Below are 21623 nucleotides of genomic sequence, written 5' to 3'. Positions count from 1 at the left end.
TGGCGCGCCACGAGCAGGTGCGCGGGACCGGGGGCGGGCGGGCGCGGTCCTCTGCCTGTCCCAGGAGTCATTATGGAGTTTCCAAGTGTCCCGCGGGGGACTTTGGAGCATCGCCTGTAGCGAGGAGAGCTAGGAAGGGAGGCGTTTCCTGCATTCCCTTTAGGACCTGTGAATTTTCCCACTTGTCAATTGCTACCAACTAAAAACAAAGATCAATTTAATTTTTAAAATTTGTACCACTTGCAGGAGTACAAAGTGATCACCTAGCATTTAAAACTGAGTAATTTTCGTGTTCCCCAAAGGGAAGTCTGGCGGTATGGAAGGGCTCATAGCCTGGGATCCCAGAGTTCCAGAAACTGTGACCTAGCCTCTCCCCAGACACGGCCGCTCTGAACAGGGTTGGGGAAATGTGGGAAGCTGCTCAAACACCCGGCTTGAAACTTTAACATGTTAACTTTAAAAAGTGTGTGGTCTTTGGGGAAGTAAAAAGCAGAACACCACCTTAGCCACCATCAGTCTGGGGGTGATAGACATGACAGTTATTTCAAGGTGACCCTGGAAACAGCTTGCAAGGGTCCAGTTGTTGGTTCTGAGGATTGGTAGTCACGAAGGTGGTGTTGATTTCTCAGGTACGACTGTGCTGAGGGCACCAGGCTGCTCCCCTAGGCCCTGCCAGGAGGCAGTGTGCCCGGGGGAATCAGGCGGCTGTGAGCCCAGCAGAGGTGAGGGGAGCCCCACAGTCAGCTTCTGAGCCTAGGACCGGTGGTGGCAGGAGTGGGGAGGATGGTGGAGGAAGGGGCATGCCCGGCGAGATGGAGACCTCTGGGAGGCCATCTCTGTGTTTGTGGCAGACCGTGATGTCCTGAGGTAAAGCTGTGGCCGTGGAGAGCCCAGGCCAAATGGGGAGGAGGGCGAGAAGGGACGTGCAAGGTAAAGGGACCCAGATGGGAGAGGAAAGACGCTGAAGACCCTTGTGGAGCACCAACATCTAAGAGGCAGCTGGTAAGGAGCAGCATGCACTGGTGGCATTGCAATTGGGAGGGAGGAGGCAGCCAGGGCAGGAAAGACAGGGAAGGAGTGGCCAACCATGGCTCTCTGAAGAGGCAAGGACAGGGACCTGGCTCCTGCAGTGGGGGTGTCAAAGGTGTCTGCCTGTGGCTGGCAGGGAGGGAGAGAGCAGGCTAGGGACCGGCCAGGTCAAATTTCTCTAGTTGTAGCTTTAAGCTTTTTTTGCTGGATTCAAAACCAGCGGTTGAGCTGAAAAGTTAGCAGAGCTTGGGATTTGGTGCCCAGCCTGCAAAAGGGAATGAGCCCCAGCACCCTGATGCTATCGGGATACTGTCTGGGGACTGTGGTGGTGTTGGAGACATGTGGGCTTCACTGTCCCTCGGGTGCCTGCCCAGGGCAAGTGCTGGAGTGTCGGGATGGTGTGTGAGTACCTGGAAGAGGTAGGGCATCAGGAGATGACCTCTCCCAGGCCTCCCTTGTGTCGGGACTGTGCCATATGGAGCCTCTCTGTGGGGTCTTTACTGTTGTCATTGTCCACTGCGGGAAATGGGGCAGAGGCCAGGCCCTGGGCTTGTGAGCTGCTCACCACAATTCAGTCCTGTGAGCAGCTAGAGGACAGTCCTTTCTCTATCCTCTGGCCTTCAGCAAAACTTTGTCCTGCTGGGCCAGTGCTGGTCTGTGCAGCTCCGACCGGAGCAGTGGGACCCTTGAACCTCCTCCAAGGAACATCAGGCTGCAGGAGCTGAGTTTGAGCTGCTGCTTTGTTGGGACCCACACTTGCCTGAAAGCAGGCGTTTCTGAGGATTTAGGAAAGTCCAGGTTTTCTGTGACAACGGCTGTGTGCTTGGTGTGAGCCATCACAGAAGAGAAGACAGGACAGATGGTGACAGTGGTTCACAGTGGTTCTTCAGGGGCAAAGAGGAGAGACAGCCATCTCTACCTCACCTACCCCATCTTTGTAAATAAAGAGTTTCTGGAGCCAGCACAGCCTAACTCCTGCTCCTTTGTTTAGTGCTGGTCATGCCAGAGTCAAGTATTAGATGGAGACTGTGTGGCCCTGTATGGGGAAGTTTGCTGGCCCCTGGAGAGGACAGTCACCCACCTTCACTGTGGTGTTTTTCTGATGGTTCTCTTAGAGCTGGCGTGGATGAGGTCAGGCGTTCTTTTCTGGAGCTGAATGATGGTTTTCAGGTCCCCGATGCTGCCCTGCCTGCCACTTGGGTGATCTTTGATATGCTCAAGATCCATCTTTTTCTCCCAGCTACCCCTGGGCGCTGCCCTGGCAGGGATGAAGGCTAGCTCTGTTCCAATGGCTCCCTGACTGTGGCTCAGACTTGGTGAGAGACGGAGGCCCACCCCCATCTCAGGTGTCAGCATGTTCATTTTCCAGTTTCTAATCCTCTTTATAAAAGAGCAAAATGTGGTGAAATCCGATACTGCACAGAGGCTGCAGGAAGGCAGGGTGATGGCCGTCCAGCACTGGTCCTCTGTGACGCCTGGGGCCATGTAGGGTGTGGTCAGGAGGGAGGCCGCCAGCGCAAGGTTCCAGGAAAAGGCGGTTCAGGAAAAGGCTGTGGGGCCGGTTTGGGGATGAAGGTGGTTGGCTTCGAACACTTCTGCTTAGACTAGAGATTCTTTCCCAAAACCTTGGTCCTGAGAGATTTTCCCCACAGAAAAGGGGTTCTGTTATCCGTTGAGTTTGAGAGACCCCAGGTTTTTCCTGTCTTGGGGATGAGTGGCAGTGGGCATAGGGTTTCTGCACAGGGTGGTGAGTGTGCTTCTGAGCATCACCGCTGGTCCTCCCAGCCCAGGAGCCTCTGGTAGTCCCCATTCCCTCCTGCCCTGGCTGTCCCCACTGTAGGGGCTTTCCCGGTTCTCCATGTCACCTCTCACCTTGGTGAGATCTCCTCCCCAGATCTAGGTTAGCAAACCCGGCCAGCAGGCACTGCCTCTGTCCCCTGGTTCTTTTGTTGTTGTTTTTTTTTTGGTGGCTGGCCAGTGTGGGGATCCGAACCCTTGACCTTGGTGTTATCAACACCATGCTCTAACCGTCTTAGCTAACCGGCCAGCCCTGTCCCCTGTACTGAATCACTCACAGAGCAGCCTTGCGTCTTCCCCTCAGAGATCTCTCCTCGCTGGTTCGTTCAGTTTTTTCCAGTCGCTAGAACTGTCCAGCACATAGAAGCTTGGGACATTTGAGTGAATGATGGCAGAAATTTGGGATACAGGGAAATGTGATCAGAAGGGAAAGCTGAGTAGTTTCCAGGCAGCTGTCTTCCTGGCAGCCCTGAACTACCCTGCCAAGTCCCCACTGGTCCCAGGGTTGGCCCTCATCTTCCAGACCCTTGTAGATGGCCACCTGGGTTGTTGTCAGGGCATCCCTTGCTCCAGCTGAGCTCAGACTCAGTCTCAGTTTTGTGTGTGTTCATCCTTCAGCAACCATTTGAGGGCCAACCTCGTGCCAAGCACTGTGTTAGGGACTTGGAATAAGCAGTGAACAAAATGTTGGCATTCTAGAAAGTCACATCAGATCCTCCTCCTCCCCAGTGGAACCAGTGAGGTGTGGATACAGAGGATGTTGTGACAATGCCTAATGCTGTCCCCAGGAAGACCAGTCGTTCTCCTCTTTATCCACTAAGCAGTGTTTGGGCACCACCTGTGTGCCGCTGGGGTGAGCTGTGAGCAGGCCCCCTTGGGAGTGTAGTCTGAGAGGGAACAGTGTGCTCACAGCAGCAGGGAGGCCAGAGCTGGCCAGGGGGCCAATGGGACAACACTGCAGATGGGCTGCTCTGCCCTCGATGAGGACTGAAGTGATTGACAACTGCTGTGAGCAGAGACGCAAGCTGCTTCAGGTGGTCTTGACCCTGGGGAGACGATATCAAGGCTCTGTGGTTGGAGTGAAGTGTGGGATGGGGGTGGAAAGCAGGGGTGTCCTGCTGGGGAAGAGGAGGCTGGGTGGCCCAGGACAGCTGCTTCCCCTTGCCTTTCAGCTGCTCCACATCACCAGGAAACTTCTGGGGCAAAGGCTGTTCAACGTGCTAATGAAGATGACGTTCTATGGGCAGTTTGTGGCTGGTGAGGACCAGGAGTCCATCCGGCCCCTGATCCAGCACAACAGGGCCTTTGGCGTCGGCTCCATCCTGGATTACGGAGTGGAGGAAGACCTGAGTTCTGAGGAGGCTGAGCTCAAGGAGATGGAGTAAGCCCTGCCCAGCATCTGCCACACCCCCAAGCGCCCTGGGGCTGTTGGGGGCCAGATGGAATGCAGTGGCTGGCCTTCTGCCTCCACTAGGTGGAGGCCGGGGCTGGGAGAACTCGGTCAGCCTGATTAGCAGCGACCTTCTGGTTTGTGTCTGAAGTTCTGGCAGTTTGCTTCTTGCAGATGGCGGCTGTGGGCTTTTGTGGAAAGCCTGGTGTGAAAGAGGCTGGCAAATTATGGCCCTTGGTCCTATTGAGCTTCCCACCTGGTCTTGTATGGTTTGCAAGCAGAGAATGGTTTTTGCATTTTTAAACAGTTGAAAAATCAAAACAAGAATAATATTTCATGACACGTGAAAATTATATGTAGTTGGGACATGCTGAGAATAGGTGCTACCTGGCCGTTTACATAAATGTTTGCTACCCTGGTGCAGAAGGCTGCTCTGGCTTCCTGCTCTGCTACAGCCTCTCTTCCAAGTGATTCCTGATGGGCTGGGTGGGTCCTGCTGCCCCACCCTAGTCCGGCCCCATCCCTGCCTGAGTTTCCTCATCTGCAGGTGGCTCTATCTGGTGGGTGTGGAGCCTCCCAGGCCTCACCCCTGCCTGTGTGTCCTTGGAGAAGGAAATTGCAGTCAGGAGCAGTCCTGCAGTCTCCTGAAGTCACAGACTTGCTTTGGGGTCCATTCCCTGGGCAGCGAGTATAGGGGACAAGTGAGCACCTCTCTGACCCACCCTCCTGGGCAACAGGACATAACAACAGGATGATGCTCTCTGCTTCCCAGAATAGTGGCCGACTCATGGGAGGTCCGGGGAAGACCTGCCCTTTCTTTGCAAAATGTCTGGTTCCTGAGCTGATGTGGGCCTCGCTTGGATTTGGGGCCCCTGCATCCTGACAGCAGCTGGGCCTGATCCACCTAAGGCTCAGGACAGCCTGCTGAGGACCCCGTCAAGCCTTGGTATTTGCTCTGCCCTCCCCAGGTGGCTGGCCTGGGAAGGGCAGGGACAGGCAGTCACATGAGGCTTCTCGTTCTGGGAACGGAATGTCCGTGCCTTGCCTCTGCATGCCGCCTGCCGGCAGCACAGGATTGGCCTAGGGAGCCCAGCCCCTGCCTTGGGATTGGCTGTTGTGAAGGTGGGGTGCTTGAGCCCCAGCACCCTAGTGGGGCCTGGGAGCCTTGCAGCCGCCTGGAACTTGGCCGAAGCCTTTGCTAAGGCTGTGTGTTGAATAACCAACGGCCTGTGAGGGTGAGGACTTCGTGGTTTCATAAAGGGATTTTCTCTCCCAGGCACCTCTGGTATGGAAAGAATCTTTTCCCCAGGCGGTCCTGCCTGGCTTCCTTCCTGCCCTGCAGGCTGAGCATTTGGAGGTGGGCCAGGCTGCGCCCCGTCCCTATGCTCTTGGGAGCTTGTGTCCCTTGCTCTGCTCAGGCTGTGCCTCCCCTGGGCCGCCCTGCTGTTGGCAGCTGCCCATCTGCAGGAGCCGCACTTGGGCTCTGAACTTGAGCGGTGGTCCCCCCTCATCCTAACAGGACGACCGCCTTTTGATGCCAGTGGCAAGTGCTGAGGTCTCACAGCCAGTTCTTTTGCGGGCAGCTCTGTGCCTTTAGAGGGGCTCAGGCTGAAGGGCAGGGAGGGCAGGCTGGGATTATAAACACCGTTCCAACATCCACACCATGGAGTGCCCTACCTGGCTGCGTGTGGGGAGCTGCTTCACTATCCCTGGTGGGGCCAAAGATCTATCTTCCTCCCCACCCTCCTGTCACAAGCCCATAGGCTCTACTCTGGGGAGAGATGCGGAGTCCACAGTCCCAGATTAAGGCTGTGGGGGTGTGCTGGGCCTGCCCCTAGCCTAACCATAAGAGGCACAGAAAGGATGGAGGTGTCTGAATGCAAGGTGAGGCCCAGCAGTCCTCCCAAGGGAGGAGGAGAAGGGGGCACCCAGAAGGGCCTCCAGGGCAGGGAGGAAGAGGTGGGAGGCTGGAGGTGCAGGAGAGAGAGGGGCCACCTGGGAGGAGTGGGATGGTGTTTCCCAGGATACATGTGAAAATGAAGAGGCCAGGGCCCTGCCCTGACTCCAGAAAAGGAGCCCCATGGGGTGCCCCAACCAGGGCGAACACTTTGGGGTGGGGAAGGGGCCGGGCCATCTTACTGATGAGTGTGCTGTGAAAGGACACCTGGGGCAGGGTGGATGGCAGGTGTCTCTGTCCCAGCTGTGCAGAGCCGGGGCTGGCTGGAGCTGGGCCTGCACTTTGGACCCCAGGGTGGTGGCCACTCTCCTGGGACTGGTGTACTCAAAGTGTCTCTCCTGGAGGCAGGGCCTGGGGGGAGCTGAGGAGGGGGTTGTGCAAGTAGGAGTGGGCTAGCTGGGCTTGGCTGGGTCTCTCTCCCTGCTCCTGCCACCTCTTTCTCCAAGGGAGGGTTAGAGCAAGGGTGGCTGCCATGGTCTCCCTTCATTTTCTGCATTTTTTCAAACGGGCATCAAGCCAACAAATCACCAGGTATAGTTACTGAGAGCTGAGCTTGATAGCGGCTGAGGGGACAGTCAGGGTCCTCCTGCTGCCTCTGCAGGTCCCTGGGGCACGTGTGTTTGTCCTCCTCTGCCCCTGTCACTCTGTTCATTCCTCCACATCCTGGGCCATGCCTGTTTGTGCAAGGGTGTCTGCATGAGTGTACCCTTTGGCAAACCAGAGACTGAGGCCCAGGGGGACCCAGAGCCTCCTGCCACAGGTGGCAGGCTGTGTCCTGGCACCTAGGGTGAGGGCTGGGGAAGCAGAATGTGCATCTGGGCTTTTCTGAGGCAGGGTTATCCCCACCCTGATCAGGGTTCATTTCTAGCTCTAAAATCTTCCAGTTGCTAGTGCCACATGCCACAGCTTCACTGTGCCACCGTGCCCTGATGTGGCAATGCCTCAGGTGGTGAAAGCCAGATGTCCTGCCTGTGGCGCGGGTGACACAGCCTTACCTGTGCACGGGGTGCACTCTTCCTTTCCCCCCGTGGTGATGTGACTCCCATTCCTCTTGGAAACTGTTGTCTGTGTTTTTTCGTGACCTACCTGCCAGGCCTGGCTGGGAGTGCGTCCCTGTCCCTGCCAAGTGGCTTTCTGCTCTGAGACCCAGCTGTGCCTCCCACTACTGCACGTGCTGTGCAGCTGGCTGCTCTGTGCATGGAGGTTCACGGATGGTAATAACAGCTGAGCCTGCTGGGGGCACCGCCATCTCCCCGGGCCTTTCCAGCCTGGCACAGGGCTCAGAGGATGGACAGAGCCAGCTGTGGACATGCCGAGGAGGCCCCTGGGGACCTTTCGGGTAATGATTTCCTGTCTTGTGGAAGGCAGTCTGCCTAGCAGGCAGATACCTGCATGGTTTAGGCGTGTGTTATGTAAACTGTGGGCTGTGTGGTTACAGAATGGGACCTTCCCATTGGGGGTCATGCAGGCCCCTGAGGCAGGACCCAGGCTGCCTCCTCTGTCTTAGTGTAGACAGAGGGTCCCACTCGGGGATGGCTTTTGCCTGGTTTTACTTGGGCCTTGGCTTGAAGGGCCTGGGGCTTGCCCTGTGGTTGGTCTCACTGGTGCCCACACCAGGGGCCTCTGGAGGGGGCCAGGGAGCTCCCTGTTTTGGGCTGGGAGGTAGTGTGTGGGGCCTGCCTACCCCTCCTTAACATTGTCACACAGTGACATCTCACTCTCTGCTCTTCTGTTACATCCCATTGTCAGCACAAGGTGGCTGGAGCAGTGCCTGCCCAGCTGCCGCCTCTGAGCTGCAATCTCGTGGACTGTGATGCCACATGGCGAGACCCTAGCCTGGTCCCCGTGACTTCTGGGGTCTGATCTGGGCATTCTGGTCAGAGTCCCCAGATGAAGGTCCTGTGGTTACATAGGAGCTGGTGGGACTGTGGGGTGTGGGAATCGGGGGGAAGCTTCTGGCAGGTAGCTGGTGGCCCAGCACTTGCTCCATGAGCAGTGAGGTCCAAAGCCCCCATGAAGGCCCCTGACATGGGATCCTCAAGGTGTAGTTAACTGTCTTCACCTCCCTGGCTTTATCTTTGCCCCAAGGAGCTATGGGGGAAAAATCACTGTCCTTTCCTGTGGGGTGTGGGGCCCAGGAGGGTCTGAATGGCTCTGGGTTGCCTTAGGGAGGCCCCAGTGCTGCTGGTGGTGCAGCTGAGCTCTCTCCATGGTAAATGACTTAATAAGGCCTTAAATACAGTCAGATGACAGGCATAACCCCTCAGGCACAGTGGGTTTTTTAGGGTTAGGGTTAGGGTGAGTGTTCCCTTCACCTGAATAGCCAGGACTCTTGCTGTCCCAAGTGCCACAGCACCAGAACTCAGCAGAGGAAGCTGTTGGTGTTTACTGAGGTTTGGGTGGGGCAGGGGAGGGACCAGAGCTGGTGGGGGAGGTGCAGAGCCCTCTACTGGACCAAGGCAGAGGATGCTGGGAGTCAGTGCAGTGCAGAAGGGAGGGGCCGGTGGGCATGGGGTGGGGCCAGGCCAGGCCGGGAAGGGCGGGCACAGCCAGGGACTGTAGGGAGGCCAGCACTTGGCTGAACCTGAGCATGGGGTGGGGCAGGCAGGCGAGCTGGGGCAGCCAGCATCCTGCCTCATTGTCATGCCCTAATGAGGACTTTGGATGCTGCTGGGGTATGATGGGAACCCGGGGAGGGTTTTAAACAAGGGAATGGTAAGGTCTGATTTGCATTTTAAAAGAAAATTTCTGGTTGCTGCTTGGAAAATAAGCCTAAGGGGTAAGAATGAAGGCAGGAGGGGGCTGGGCCTGGAGGGCATGGCTGGAACTTCTGAACTGGAGCTGGAGACCCTGGATGTGGGGGCGGAAGGCAGAGCAGAGGGGCCTCACTGCTGGGTTTTGGGAACTGTATGCTGGTGGCGTTCCCACCTCCGTTCCTCCCAGCCCTGCTGGCTCTGCATCCCATCTTTTCCTCGGAAGAAGGGATGGCCATGTAGCCCACTTTTTTTAAGAACTTGCTGCGTGCCCTGGGCTGTCACACGGCTCACTCCTGCACCTCACCCACAAGTAGGGAGGGCTCTACCCTCAAGGACTCAGGCTCAGGAACCCATTGGCTGCTGCTCCTCCTGGCTCAAAGACCATAATAATGCCCAGGCCTGGGGTGCGACTGGGCCTGCCCAGACAAACCCCAGTCACTGTCAGGTTCATGGTCAGGTCAGAGGCGCAGCCCCTAGCATCCCCTCTCACCTCGCCTCTTCAACGGAAACTTGCTTGTTACCTGCAGCCCAGCCCGTGTGACCCTGACCTTCACCCTCTTCCTCCTTCCCACAGGTCTTGCACCTCAGCTGCGGAGAGGGATGGCAGTGGTGAGTCAGAGGCTGCCATCCAGGAACACTCTCCCGCCCCCACACATTCCCCAGTGGTTCAAGAGACCTCTGGATTCAGGGCACAAGCTTCAGGGCAAGGAAGGTTCCCGAGGCTCCTCCCTATGGCCAGGGTGCCCTGCTCATCACTGTGTGGTCTGACACTGTGTGAGCCCCCTGGTGAAGGGCAGGCCCCCTTCTTTCTCACGGCCCTCCCAGGTGGACCCAGTCCCCTCCACCCTCCCTTGGCAGGCTCTGGTCCAGGCCCTGTGTGACAGAGGCTCTGCCTTCCTGGCCCTGTTTGCCCCATGACGAGGCTTGGCTAGGGGAGAGGGCACTCAGGTGGGAGGAACAGCAAGTGCAAAGACACATGGCTGTAGGGCACAGGGCAAGAGAGAGAAGGGTGGGTTTGGGGATGGAGAGCCACAGGCAGCACAGTGCAGGGGGCCAGGCCCTGGCCAGGCTGCAACAGAGCCCTGTGGCGTTGCCTTGTGTGTGTGGGAGTGACGGGTTGGGGCTGCGATGCAGCCCTGGTGTATGGGCTCAGGCTGTGTGGCCATCTTTCCAGGCACGAGTAAGCGGGAGAAACAGTACCAGGCCCACCGGGCCTTCGGAGACCGCAGGGACGGCGTCATCAGCGCCCGCACCTACTTCTATGCCAACGAAGCCAAGTGCGACAGCCACATGGAGATATTCTTGCGCTGCATTGAGGCTTCAGGTGGGGCCCCCTCTTTGCTAGCCATAGACCTGCCAGGTCCTAGCCTGAGCATACCCTGGGCATGTGGAGATGCTGATGGGTGAATGTGAGGCTGGGGCCAGAGTGAGAGGGCTACACTTGGGGTGTGTTTGGGGCGTACTCCATCCAGCCCCTTCCTGAGGGGCCTGGCTTCCTTCAGGAAGGTACCTCCTGCCCCCACCCTTCTCCTGGGCACAATGCCAGGACACGGAGCTGCAGAAAGGCAGTCTGGGCTGAGCCGCCCCTAGGTCTGAGATTGAGGCTCAGTTCAGGGAGCTAGTGCCACGTCCCTGGTAAGAGACAATGCCTCCCTGTATAGCCTCTGGGGGGGCCGGAGATGAGTTAAGCCAGGCGGTCACCAGGCCCATTGTCCTTTAGCCTTCAGAAACACACCAGACCACAGTGCAGCCCCTGTGATAGCAGTCCTCCTGTTAAGGTCCTACACCTTCTGAACATTTTAAGGAACAGGAGTGAGCAATGCTTGGAAGTAGCCTCCCAAGAGGGGCTGGGAAGCTCCTGAGCGGTCAGGCCGTTGGGGGAGGGGCATCTTCTCCTTTCTCCCCCTGCCCACTCTCCCTGTGCACTCCAGTCTCCGCTCTGCTGGGGGGTTGCCTTGTCCTGTGACCCATGCACGAGCAACCTGTGGTGCTGATGGCATGGGGAGGAAACTGAGGCTGGGAGAGGTGGGAGACCATCAGGGCTGCGTAGCAGTGAGCAGGTCTTGCTGGCTCTTGCACCCATGTGGCAAACACAGACACTACCAAGTTGCGCCTTCCCACCTCTACAGTGGGGTCTCTGGAGCGGCGTGTGCAGGGGCTGGGTGGAATTGAGGTTAGTAACCTGGCTGTGGGGGCCAGTGGCCGGCACAGACCCCCAGCCCTCTCTCTCCCCCCTGCACCACCTCCATGCCTGTCTCCTCCTAGGCCCTCATGGCTTTTCCTGTGGCTTCTGACAGGCGGAGCCAGCAATGATGGCTTCTCAGCCATTAAGCTCACTGCACTAGGGAGACCCCAGTTTCTGGTAAGTACTGGAACCTTCCACTTGCAGAGGCTTTGCAGGACCTTGGGACTGCTGTGCTATTTACTGAAAACACATGTGCCAGCACCTTGGAGGCTGGGAGCTGGGGCTGCAGGGGTGGGACAGGGAGCAGTTCCTGTCCTCAGGGCCCCAGGGGCTGTGCAGGGGTCTGGGGACAGGGACCTGGGTGTGCACCCAGACGTCGGCTCAGGCCTGCATTTGCAGCTGCAGTTCTCAGACGTGCTGACCAAGTGGAGACAGTTCTTTCACCAAATGGCGGCAGAACAAGGGCAGGCTGGGCTGGCCGCCAAGGACACGAAGCTAGAGGTGGCCGCACTGCAGGTGGGGCAGCCCTTCCCCCTACCCTGGTGGGTGTGAAGGGGTGGGCACCGTGAGGGCCTGGGGAACTGGCTGGGCAGTGGTCCCAGGTGATTCCCAGAGCTGTTCCAGGGTGTGCAGCCGACTCCACAGCTGCTGGAGGAGGAGGAGGGCCCCTTATGGGAAGGAGTCTGGATAGGGCTGCGGGGATGGGAACTGGCACCAGTAGACGGGCAGGAACAGACCTGTGCATGGAGCAGAAACACAAGCCAGAAATGGGTCCCGTTCTCGCTGATGTAATATAGTAAAAAACAGTGGGGTGGGGGTGGGGGACGAAACGGTAGTGAACGGGGCTGGGAGACATCACTGCTGCCCGAAGACTTCTCAATTCTCAAGGAAAGCGTTACAAAGATGGGCATTGCGTCCAGGGCTGAGATCGAGGACTGGTTCACGACGGAGACCCTAGGAGTGTCTGGGTAAGATCAGCTCCCCTGGCTGGGCAGAAGGGAGCGTCCGCCTTGTTCAGCCATGGCTCCAGCTGAGCCCTGGCAGCTTCTCCCAATCCTGGCCTTGGGCTGACAGTGCCAAAGGAGCTGCTCCCCTGAGATGCACAGAGCAGGAGTTGACTGGGGGCTGGGGGTCCCCAGGGCTGGGGCTGGGCAGCATAGATACAGGGCCAGCCTACTTACCTCAGCAGGACTTCTTACAGAATGATCAGGGTCCCAGAGCGAGTGTGTCAAACTCAGCCCTCCCGGAGCCCATCCTGGCAGGTGAAGGATCAGAGCCCCACGTACATCCTTGGGGCCAAAGGGTGGGACTCTGGCCCCAGTGTTCTTAGTGTGTGTCCTGCAGCTTTACAGCTGCCACTCCAATGCAGGAATGTTTGTGTTTTGGCTTTAATTTTTTTTTTTTTTTTTTGTCCTTTTTGAGACCGGCCGCACCCAGTGAGCGCTGTGAGCGCACTGGTCATCCCTATATAGGATCCGAACCCGCGGCGGGAGCGCTCCTGCACTCCCAGAGTAGCACTCTCCTGAGTGCGCCATGGGCTCGGCCCATGGCTTTAATTTTTTTAAGGGAGAACAATATTTACATTTTATCCATCTTTTAAAACTAAACACTGAGGTGGGTCTTGTGGTGGTTAGGTTTGAGGGTGCTATTTTGGGGAATGGGCTGGTTTGGGCCTGGGACCTACAACCTATCCTGGAACCTGTGCGTAAAGCTGCATTGCCTGAATGAGAAGCCGCCCACTGCCCCACGCTGTTAATGTGCCTTCTCCCTCAGCACCGTGGACCTGCTGGACTGGAGCAGCCTCATTGACAGCAGGACCAAGCTCTCCAAGCACCTGGTGGTCCCCAATGCACAGGTGATGTGTCCCCTCCTCTCCATTGAGTCCTGTCACAGCAGGGTGTTGGGCCGAGAGGGAATTCAGTTCACCATGTGTCTCCTGTTGCCTACCGTGGGAAGCAGGGTGACTGATACTGGGTCCTCCCAGGCCCATGGAGACTGTGGTCCAGGGGGAGAAGACAAACTCACTAGTGTCCACAGTACTCGGTGGGACAGACACCCATGCATAGCCTTGAGGCACCATGGGGAGAGCTTCCCCAAGTCATCGGATTGCCCCTCAACCTCAGTGGCCTGAAACAGCAACAGGCATTTCCCCCTCATGGTTCTGGGGTTGACAGGGTTCAGCTGGGCAGTTCTCACCGAGGGTCTCTCATGCAGTTGTGCTCAGAGAGGATGGCAGGGCTAGGTCTTTCGGGATCTCCCACTCACAGGGCTGTTGGCCTAGGCTTCCTCCTGGCATGGTGGCTAGGTTCCAGGGGTGAGTGTCTCCTGAGATGAGAGCCAGGCAGAGCTGTGTCACCTTTTCCTGCTAAGTTCTGTTTGTTAGAAGCCAGTCTAGGCCTGCCTGTGTTGGTGGTGGCGGGGGTGGGCAGGGAGCCCAGGAATTGGCAGACTGTGAAACCACCACCAAAGCTGGGACTTGAAGAGGGAACAGAAGCACCTTGGGAAACTGGTCCTACGAATGGCACCTCCCACACTTCCAGCCCTGGCTCACTGAGGGCCCAGCCCCCAGCCTTTGAGCCGCTGACCTGGAGCTTTGCAGTGTGATGCGGTTCTGCTCAAAGGTCACCAGCTGTTGGAGCCCCAAACACATGTGTGGCTAGGGAGAGTGTGCTGTTTATGAGGGCCAGGATGCTGGGGCCAGTGGGTGCGTGCTTGCTGGCAGCCTTGGGAGCGCCCCGGGCTGGTTGGTGGGCGAGCAGGTGTGCATAAGGCCCCAGGTCTGCACGGGCCCTGCAGGGTGGGTGCCAGCCGCCTCTGAGCACCAGCCCACTGCTGACCCGCCCGGCTCCTCGAAGTCCAGTATCTCAGGATGGAGCCTCCGTCTTTTGCTACGCGTCAGTGTGTGCTGCACAGCGTGCCATCTGCCCATAGACACGGATTCTTCGTCCTGAGTCCTCTCCCTGCTCCCAGCTGGGCCCTTCTGGTTGACTGGGTGGTCAAGGTTTATTTCCTCAGTGTTGTATGGGAGCAGAAGGGGGCTCTCCCCATGATGGCCGGAGACTCTGAGGGTCCTGGGGAGGCCAAGGGAACAAATACCTTGGGGCGCAGGCCTACCACAGGCCTGGGGCTGGCTGGTATGGGCACTGAGCTCCCTCCTGGTGCTTCCAGGCCTCATGTGTAGGACAGGGCGCTGGCTGGCTGTGAGGTTCCAGGGTGCTGTGTGGCTGTGGCCAGTCTAGGACAGGGCGCTGGCCTTCACGTGCAAACAGTGGGAGAGTGGCAGAGTGAAGAGGCACTGCTGGTCCTGGGGGCAGGTGCCACGGTACCAACGCTGAGCAAGATGTGGTCAGGCCTCGAGGTGGAGCCTCCTGGGCCCTGCTGCTGTGGCCTGACCACGTGCTGCACCCTCAGACAGGACAGCTGGAGCCCCTGCTGTCACGTTTCACCGAGGAGGAGGAGCTACAGATGAGGAGAATGCTGCAGCGGATGGACATCCTGGCCAAGGTTGCTAGCTGGTCCTGCTTGGGGCGGAGGGCTGGGAATTGGGCAGAGGGAGGGCACCTGTCTCACTTGAGCCACCAACTCTCCCACCCCCTGCACCTCTCAGAAAGCCATGGAGGTGGGTGTGCGGCTGATGGTGGACGCTGAGCAGACCTACTTCCAGCCGGCCATCAGCCGCCTGACTCTGGAAATGCAGCGCAAGTTCAACGTGGAGAAGCCACTCATCTTCAACACCTACCAGTGCTACCTCAAGGTACACAGGAGAGGCATCCGTCATTTGAGCCCTGTGACATCTGCCTGGCCCTGCTCTGGGCACAGGCTGGGGGCCTGTGGGACAGACTCAGGAGGGAGCAGACTGTGCCCCTCAGGGGTTGCTGGGGTCTTCTGCCACAGGGCTGACCCCAGGCTGGGCCCCAGTGTCCAGGAAAAAGGCTCCTGGCCAGCAACTGCACACAGCCCTGCAGGAGAGACTGAGGCTGGGGTGACTGCCTTGGAAGAAGGGCCTCCTAGGACTCAGTTGCCAGCTGCGTGCCAGCCCCTCCTGTGGGTCTTGGGACACATACAACAGTGTTTAAGGGGTGGGAGGAAGACAAAGGAGATTTTTTAGAGTTCGCTTGATGTGCCTTAAACCCCAAATTTTGTAGACTTCACAGATGACCACTTCCTTCTGCCCATTTTTTTGCTCAGGATCTCAGAATCTGATGAAAGCTCTTGGCCCCTCTCCAGAAAAAGACTTGCCTAGAATTTTGCATGTACTCAGGGAGCCCAGGGGCTTCGGGACAGGACCCCAAGCCCAACCCTCTGCCTGAGGGCACTAAGCTGCTCTGGGACTTGTGCAGGTCTGGAGCTCACATGGACAAGCCAGGTGCCCAGAGGACATGGGGTGGTGTGCGGGCCCAGGTGGATGCTCCCACCAGGCACTCCTCTCCCAGTTGGCACAAGGAGACTCTGGAACATGGAGTGACTGCTGATACAGGGCTGCCCTCAGGCCACACGGAAGAGGCTGCAGGTGTCCCCCTTGTTACCATTCCTTGGGGACAGAGGGCAGAGGCCCATCTTCACCCATACCTGACTCCCAGATCCCCTGAGCCATGCCTCCCTCAAGCAGCTGCTGCCCAGACCTCTTACTCCAACTTGGCCATGCCTGGGAGTGCCTAGGAGCATCTGGGGCCAAGGAAGGCCCCATCCTGCCATCATCCAGGCTTGACCAGGCTCCCTGTGACATTTGGCCCTGGCCCTGCAGGATGCCTACGACAATGTGACTCTGGACGTGGAGCTGGCCCGCCGCGAGGGCTGGTGTTTTGGGGCCAAGCTAGTGAGGGGTGCATACATGGCCCAGGAACGTGCCCGCGCTGCAGAGATCGGCTACGAGGACCCCATCAACCCCACGTATGAGGCCACCAACACCATGTACCACAGGTGCGCTAGCCCTCCTGCGCCTTCCTCCTCCCAGGGCAGCTCAGGAGACATGTGATGCTCAGCTGACCCCACCTGACTCTGCTGGGGCCAGAAGCCTCTAGCAGGAGCAGAAGATGTGTGTCCTGAGGCCAGAACTGATATTTTCTCTGTTTTTGTGTCACTTTTTCAAAAACATTAAGGTTTTTCTTTTTTAAACATAAGAAAGTCTACTGAACAAAACTGGCTACGGTCCCCCAACCTGGCTCCTGTTGACACTTAGAATGAGAAATGTACACTGAGCCTCCAGGCACCCGGCCCTCTGCCGGCACAGCTCAGCCTCTGCTTTTTAGTCCCACGGTGGGACTCTGCACAGCTCTGCACCTGCTTTCCATGCTGTTCGCCCCAGTGATCTTTCCCTGTTGCACAGGCAGACAGACCGTGTGCTTTCTCTCTGAGATCAGGCGTGCATGTTGCAAATTCAGAAAGACCCCAAGTGTCTCCTTGCTGGCTCCAGCTCCCTTCTGGGTAACACCGCTTCCGGGAGCCCGCCATGCATGTCCCCCGCATTGTTGTTTACACTGTACACTCTGTCCTTTGCTCCTTGCTTTTTTCATTTGATGCTATATTTGGGTCCTCTCGTGTCAGCATACAGAGCGGTGTTAACAGCCAGCGTGGGAAGACCAAGGTCGTGTCCCATCTCTGTGATCTTTTCTGGTATTGTAATGGTGACTCACTAAATACCCTGCACCCCTCTGTCATACACATGTGCTGTCAGGGGTTCTCTGTGTCTGAGGATGCAGTCCTCACACGTACCCAGAAATGGAATTGCTGGGGCAGAGAGGAGGTGCACTCTGTCAAGCCTGCCAACTGTCCTCACTGCAAGATGGTGGTACCGTTCGGTCTCCCGGTACACAGGGAGGCTCACCCCACCCAAGGCTTGCAGGGACCTGCTTCCTTTAATTTCATCACAGGGCCAGAAGTGCACTGTAGGGTCCCTTCCCAGAAGCAAAGCTGTGTCTGTCACGAGGGACACGGGCAGGTCCGGGCTGGCCCCTGTAGAATCATAGCTCATTTGATGTGGGGACACTACCCCAGCTGGTTCTTCTCCATGAACTGACTAGTCACAGCTGATGCTCACTTTTTCTTGGTTGTTGGTCTTTTTCACATGGTGCTGAGGAGGGACAGATGCTGTTCCCATTCTTAACATGTGGGCACCCTTGCGGGGAGCCAGCTCGCTGGTCGGCCCTGGCCCTGCCTGAGGCCTCCTTCCCCTTCAGAGCTAGCAGTGAGGGGGCAGGCGGTGGGCCTGGGGTTAGCTCACATGGCACTCTCCCCAGGTGCCTCAACTACGTCTTGGAGGAGCTGAAGCACAACGCCAAGGCTGAGGTGATGGTGGCTTCCCACAACGAGGACACGGTGCGCTTTGCACTCAGCAGGTAGGTGCTGCCTTGCCCCGAGCTGTTGGGGTCTCTGGTTGGGAGTGGCCGGGGCACAGGCCCTGCAGGTGTGGCTGGGCACTTTGTGGGGAAGGCTGGTGGACCAAGCTGGTGTGGTAGCCTTAGTACCTGCAGGCCCCAAGGCCAGCTGTTCCTCACACTACACTGCAGAAGCAAGCAGGCTGTGTGCAGTTCCTTTGGTTTTTCAAATGAATACCTTACTTATTACAGTTTCACCTCCAGAAAACAAGTTTCATTAGGTGATTTCAGTAGCTTATTGAAATGTGGAAACATGGTGTTAGATCTCAGAGCCCTTGAGGCTCTGATGCGCTGCCTTGTTTATATGTAGTTCCCTTCACATTTTAAACTGTGTTTGGAATTTAACAAAGTCTGTTTTCTCTTTAAATACGTGTCCTGTGGAGCAAAACTTTGGTAGAATTCCAACAAATCGAATACAGAAATAAGGTGGAGAGAATTCTTATTCTATTACTGTCTCCATGGCCTTCCATCTCATGCCTCAGCCTGAACAGTGCCTGCCCCAGGGGCCCTGTTTCCCTTTCCCTCTCCCAGGCTCAGACCTCCTGGGGTTTGGACCCCCCAGAAGCTTGGTGGGGAGGCAGAGACCCTGACTAGACAGGTAACAAAGTTTGAAAGGGTAGCCTGCCCTCAGCAGGGCTTCCTTTCTCTCCTGACTTCTGAACCTGTCTGTCCTCACCATCTTGCTGTGGTGGCCCCGTCTGCTCGCAGCTCCCCCCATCCCCTGAGTGGCAGCTGAGCCCCCTTCCTTCCTTGTAGCCTTTAGGGCCCTGGGCCGGGCTCCACAAATAGCATGCTCATGACTGTGCCTGAGCAGGCTCACTCCTGTGGCTGGGGTTCCATGCTCCTGCTTTGGGCAGATGGGGTTGCCTTCCCTGGGGAAACAGTTCTGGGTCTCGGATGGTGGCAGCTGCTCTGTGTCAGGCTCAGGCCGCTATGCCGCACATCCAGGCACCACAGTTAAACAGTCAAGCCAACCCAAAACTTAAAGGCTTGAACAGCATGTCCTATGGGCCTGTGGGCTCAGTTGGGCTCAGTTGGGTGCTTCTGTTGGCCTTGACTGGGTCCCTCCTGCATCTGTGGTCAGGTGGGGGCTGGTTGGTCCTAATGACCTCATTCACAGCTGGGGCAGCAGATGGGTCTGCATCATGTGTCCAGTGTCCCAAGGACCAGCCCAGGCTTTGTCACATGGTGGTCTCAGGTTTCCAGAAACCCTAGAGAGGGCAAGCGTCTGCTCCTGTCTCATTTGCCATCACCCTATTGGCCAAGCTCAGGTGCCAGGTGGAGAGATCCTCTGCCCTGTGTTGGGAGAAGCCACAGTCATGTGGCAGAGGCTGTGGACAAGGGAGGGGTCAGCAGCCATTCTTGTAGGCTGTCATACATACTCCCACCACAGCCTGTGACTCAGGCAGGTAGCCTGGCTCCCGAGGTTCCTGTTGGAGTGGAGGAGAAAGACATACAAACTCAAGACCAGGGTGATGTGGAGGAGATCAGGGCCCGCTTTAGACTGGACAGTCCTGACACTGGAGCCCTGCCCAGGGAAGGAGGGACAGGGTCTGTGGGCCGACCATCCTGCCGAGGTCCTGGGTGCTTAGGGAGCCTGGGGCAGGGCTGGCAGGGCCGACAGTGACAAGAACAGGGGAGGCAGGAGTCCCAGGGGTGGGGAGAGAGGGACATACAAGCCTTGCCAGTAGACTGTGTGGACGTGAGGAAGGCTCAGACTGACCATGCCCCAGGCCAGAGGGCTCCAGAGAACTGATGCATATCTGGATACCTGGGTATAGGAAGCTGGAGATGACAAGGTGGGATCATCATCACAGAGCTATTTCACACCCTGGAAGTTCTGTAAGATCCTACAAGGGGTGGTGCGAAGACAGGACAGAGTTGGGGTCCCCACTCCCCCATCTGAGCAGCACTAATAGGAATGTAATGGGAGCCACATCTGTAATTTTTAATTTTCTAGTAGCCACGTTAAAAGAAAAAGATGAAGTTAATTTCTTTCTTTTTTTTTTTTTTTTCCCTTTTTGTCTTTTTTTGTGACTGGTAACGGGATCGCAACCCTCGGTGTCGCGCCCGTACCGTGACCAGCAATAGGATCGCAACCCTCGGTGTCGCGCCCGCACCACGCTCAACCAGTGAGCGGACCGGTCTCTATATGGGATCCGAACCCTCGGCGGGAGCGCCACTGCGCTCCCAAGCGCCGCACTCTACCGAGTGCGCCACCGGGCTGGCCCAAGATGAAGTTAATTTCAATAAAATACTGCAGAGAACCAACATCCCAAATATTACCATTTCAAAATGTCAATATTTCAGAAAAGCAATGAGATATTTTGCATTTTTTTTATACCAAGCCTCCAAAACCCCGAGTGCATTTGACACTTGCAGCACATCTTGATTCAGACCAGCCACCTTCCAAGGACTCAGGGGCCATGGGTGGCTAGTGGCCATCATACGTGACAGAGCAGCTGTGGAGATGGGGCAGAGCAGCCAGCACAGGGACGACGAGGGAAGGGGGACTGGGGGCCCAGCGGTTCTGGGGGAGGGGCTGGTGGGAGGGCTGAGGAGCTTCCCTGGGCCACAAGACAGGCCACTGGCCAGGCTCCTCTTGGGGTCAGGGCACCAGGAGGGCTGCACCCCTGAGGAGGGAGGTGGAGGAGGTGTGGGAGAGGCAGTGGGAGGACAGGCGGGGACGGAGGGGGCCTTGCTGCTGGGGAGCAGCAGGGCAGCCCAGCAGCATCCTGTTGGGAGGAGGCCACACACAGCCTCACCATACGGGATGAAGGTTGGAGTGTGCGTGCGTGTGGGGTCTGGGGGTAGCAGGAGGGGCTCAGAGCTAAGACGGGGGCCCTGTACCTCCCCCGGGGGCGGTTTCATGGGGCTGGCCCCTCACCTGCCTGGCCTCACCTATGCTCACAGGATGGAGGACCTGGGCCTGCATCCCGCTGACCGCCAGGTGTACTTTGGACAGCTGCTGGGCATGTGCGACCAGATCAGCTTCCCGCTGGGTGAGCTGGGCCCTCCCTGGGCAGGGGCACTGGGGGGTGGGGGGCTGGAACTCACATCTATGCCTGCCCATGTGTACAGGCCAGGCAGGCTTCCCTGTGTACAAGTATGTGCCCTATGGCCCTGTGATGGAGGTGCTGCCGTACCTGTCCCGCCGTGCCCAGGAGAACAGCGGCATCATGAAGGGTGCCCAGAAGGAGCGGCAGCTGCTGTGGCAGGAGCTCCAGCGGCGGCTGCGCACCGGCAGCCTGTTCCACCGCCCGGCCTAGCGCTTGCAGCACCACATCCACCACCTCTGCCACACTCTAGACTCCCCCTTGCCCCAGCTGTGGCCTCCCAGGGCCCTCAGGCTGGGGCAGGGATTTGGCGTGGGGTCTGTAGCAGCAGCCAACCACCAACCTCCACAGATTCACATTTTTATACCCAAGACTTCAAGACCTGCTGGACCATGCTTGTTTCAGCAGCACATATACAAGACCTGCTGGAGGTGGGCCCAGCTGCCCTCCATGCCTCTTGTCCCCACCTGGGATGTGGGCACTCAGGTGTGCGCTGAGTCTCATACCTGCCAGAGCAGCTGGGAACTGTCATGAACTGGCCTTCAGTGAGAGGGTGTGGGGCCCCCACCTTCTGCCAGAGTGCACCCCTCCCAGCCCCTCTGGGTGGGCAGCAGCCAGGCTGGGGAAGCCTGCCTGGCCAATAAACCACTGTTCCTGCAGCTGAGAGCCCTCGACTCTAGATTCTCTACCGCAGTGCCCTCACAGGGGTCAGCTCTGGTTAGCAAGGAGAGAACAGCATGGTGGAACCCCAGAAGTCTCACCTTTAAGCTCTGCCCTTGGAGGTCAGACCTGGCCCACTGTGAGCAGGGCAGGCAACACCGTAGGTCTGGCTGTGGCAGTCCGGCTGCAGTGCAGACCCAGCCATCTGGGGTGCTGGACACCCCCTGCCCCCAACTCATAATCCAAGACCCAGGAGGGCCTGCAGGCTCCGCCCAGCCTCCTCCCAGGCTCTCCAGCCCCACATCAGCAGACGGGGTGTGCTCATACCCTAGGACCTGGATGGGAGACCTGTGCAGACACAAAAATGACAGGCCACAGGAACAGGGCTGGGCAGGAACAGCCAGGAGGCTCCCAGTCTG

At 57.8% G+C, this 21623-nt stretch overlaps 2 protein-coding genes across 2 annotated transcripts in view; one reads left to right on the top strand and one right to left on the bottom strand.

The window, feature by feature from the left end:
- LOC103598396 (FAS-associated factor 1-like) overlaps nt 1-1866 on the bottom strand; it is a 180344-nt gene extending 178478 nt beyond the window's left edge. Inside the window, exon 1 of the mRNA XM_008582388.1 lies at nt 1648-1866. Coding sequence (XP_008580610.1) covers nt 1648-1866 — 219 coding nt within the window. The remainder of the gene's footprint in view (nt 1-1647) is intronic.
- A 2091-nt stretch (nt 1867-3957) lies between these two features.
- On the top strand, nt 3958-20858 carry LOC103598394 (proline dehydrogenase 1, mitochondrial). The gene is made up of 13 exons (XM_008582386.1): nt 3958-4207; nt 9504-9538; nt 10104-10253; nt 11227-11291; nt 11514-11630; nt 12003-12082; nt 12888-12969; nt 14526-14618; nt 14722-14868; nt 15859-16034; nt 17351-17449; nt 20402-20490; nt 20570-20858. The coding sequence occupies exons 1-13, from the start codon at nt 4050-4052 to the stop codon at nt 20755-20757; spliced, it is 1479 nt and encodes a 492-aa protein (XP_008580608.1). The 5' UTR covers nt 3958-4049; the 3' UTR covers nt 20758-20858.
- Nucleotides 20859-21623: the final 765 nt, after the last annotated feature.

This window comes from Galeopterus variegatus, unplaced genomic scaffold, assembly GCF_000696425.1.
Source record: "Galeopterus variegatus unplaced genomic scaffold, G_variegatus-3.0.2 Scaffold2596, whole genome shotgun sequence".
Lineage (NCBI taxonomy): Eukaryota > Metazoa > Chordata > Mammalia > Dermoptera > Cynocephalidae > Galeopterus > Galeopterus variegatus.
Note: the sequence above shows the minus strand (reverse complement) of the source record. Positions and strands in the feature narration are given on the sequence as shown.

What these genes read in the sequence shown, in the direction of transcription:
- LOC103598394 (XM_008582386.1), top strand. Translation starts at nt 4,050, where the DNA reads ATGAAGATGACGTTCTATGGGCAGTTTGTGGCTGGTGAGGACCAGGAG. An exon ending in GAGACCCTAGGAGTGTCTGG is followed by an intron (nt 12,083 to 12,887) that starts GTAAGATCAGCT and finishes CTTCTCCCTCAG; the next exon opens with CACCGTGGACCTGCTGGACT. An exon ending in ACCAACACCATGTACCACAG is followed by an intron (nt 16,035 to 17,350) that starts GTGCGCTAGCCC and finishes CACTCTCCCCAG; the next exon opens with GTGCCTCAACTACGTCTTGG.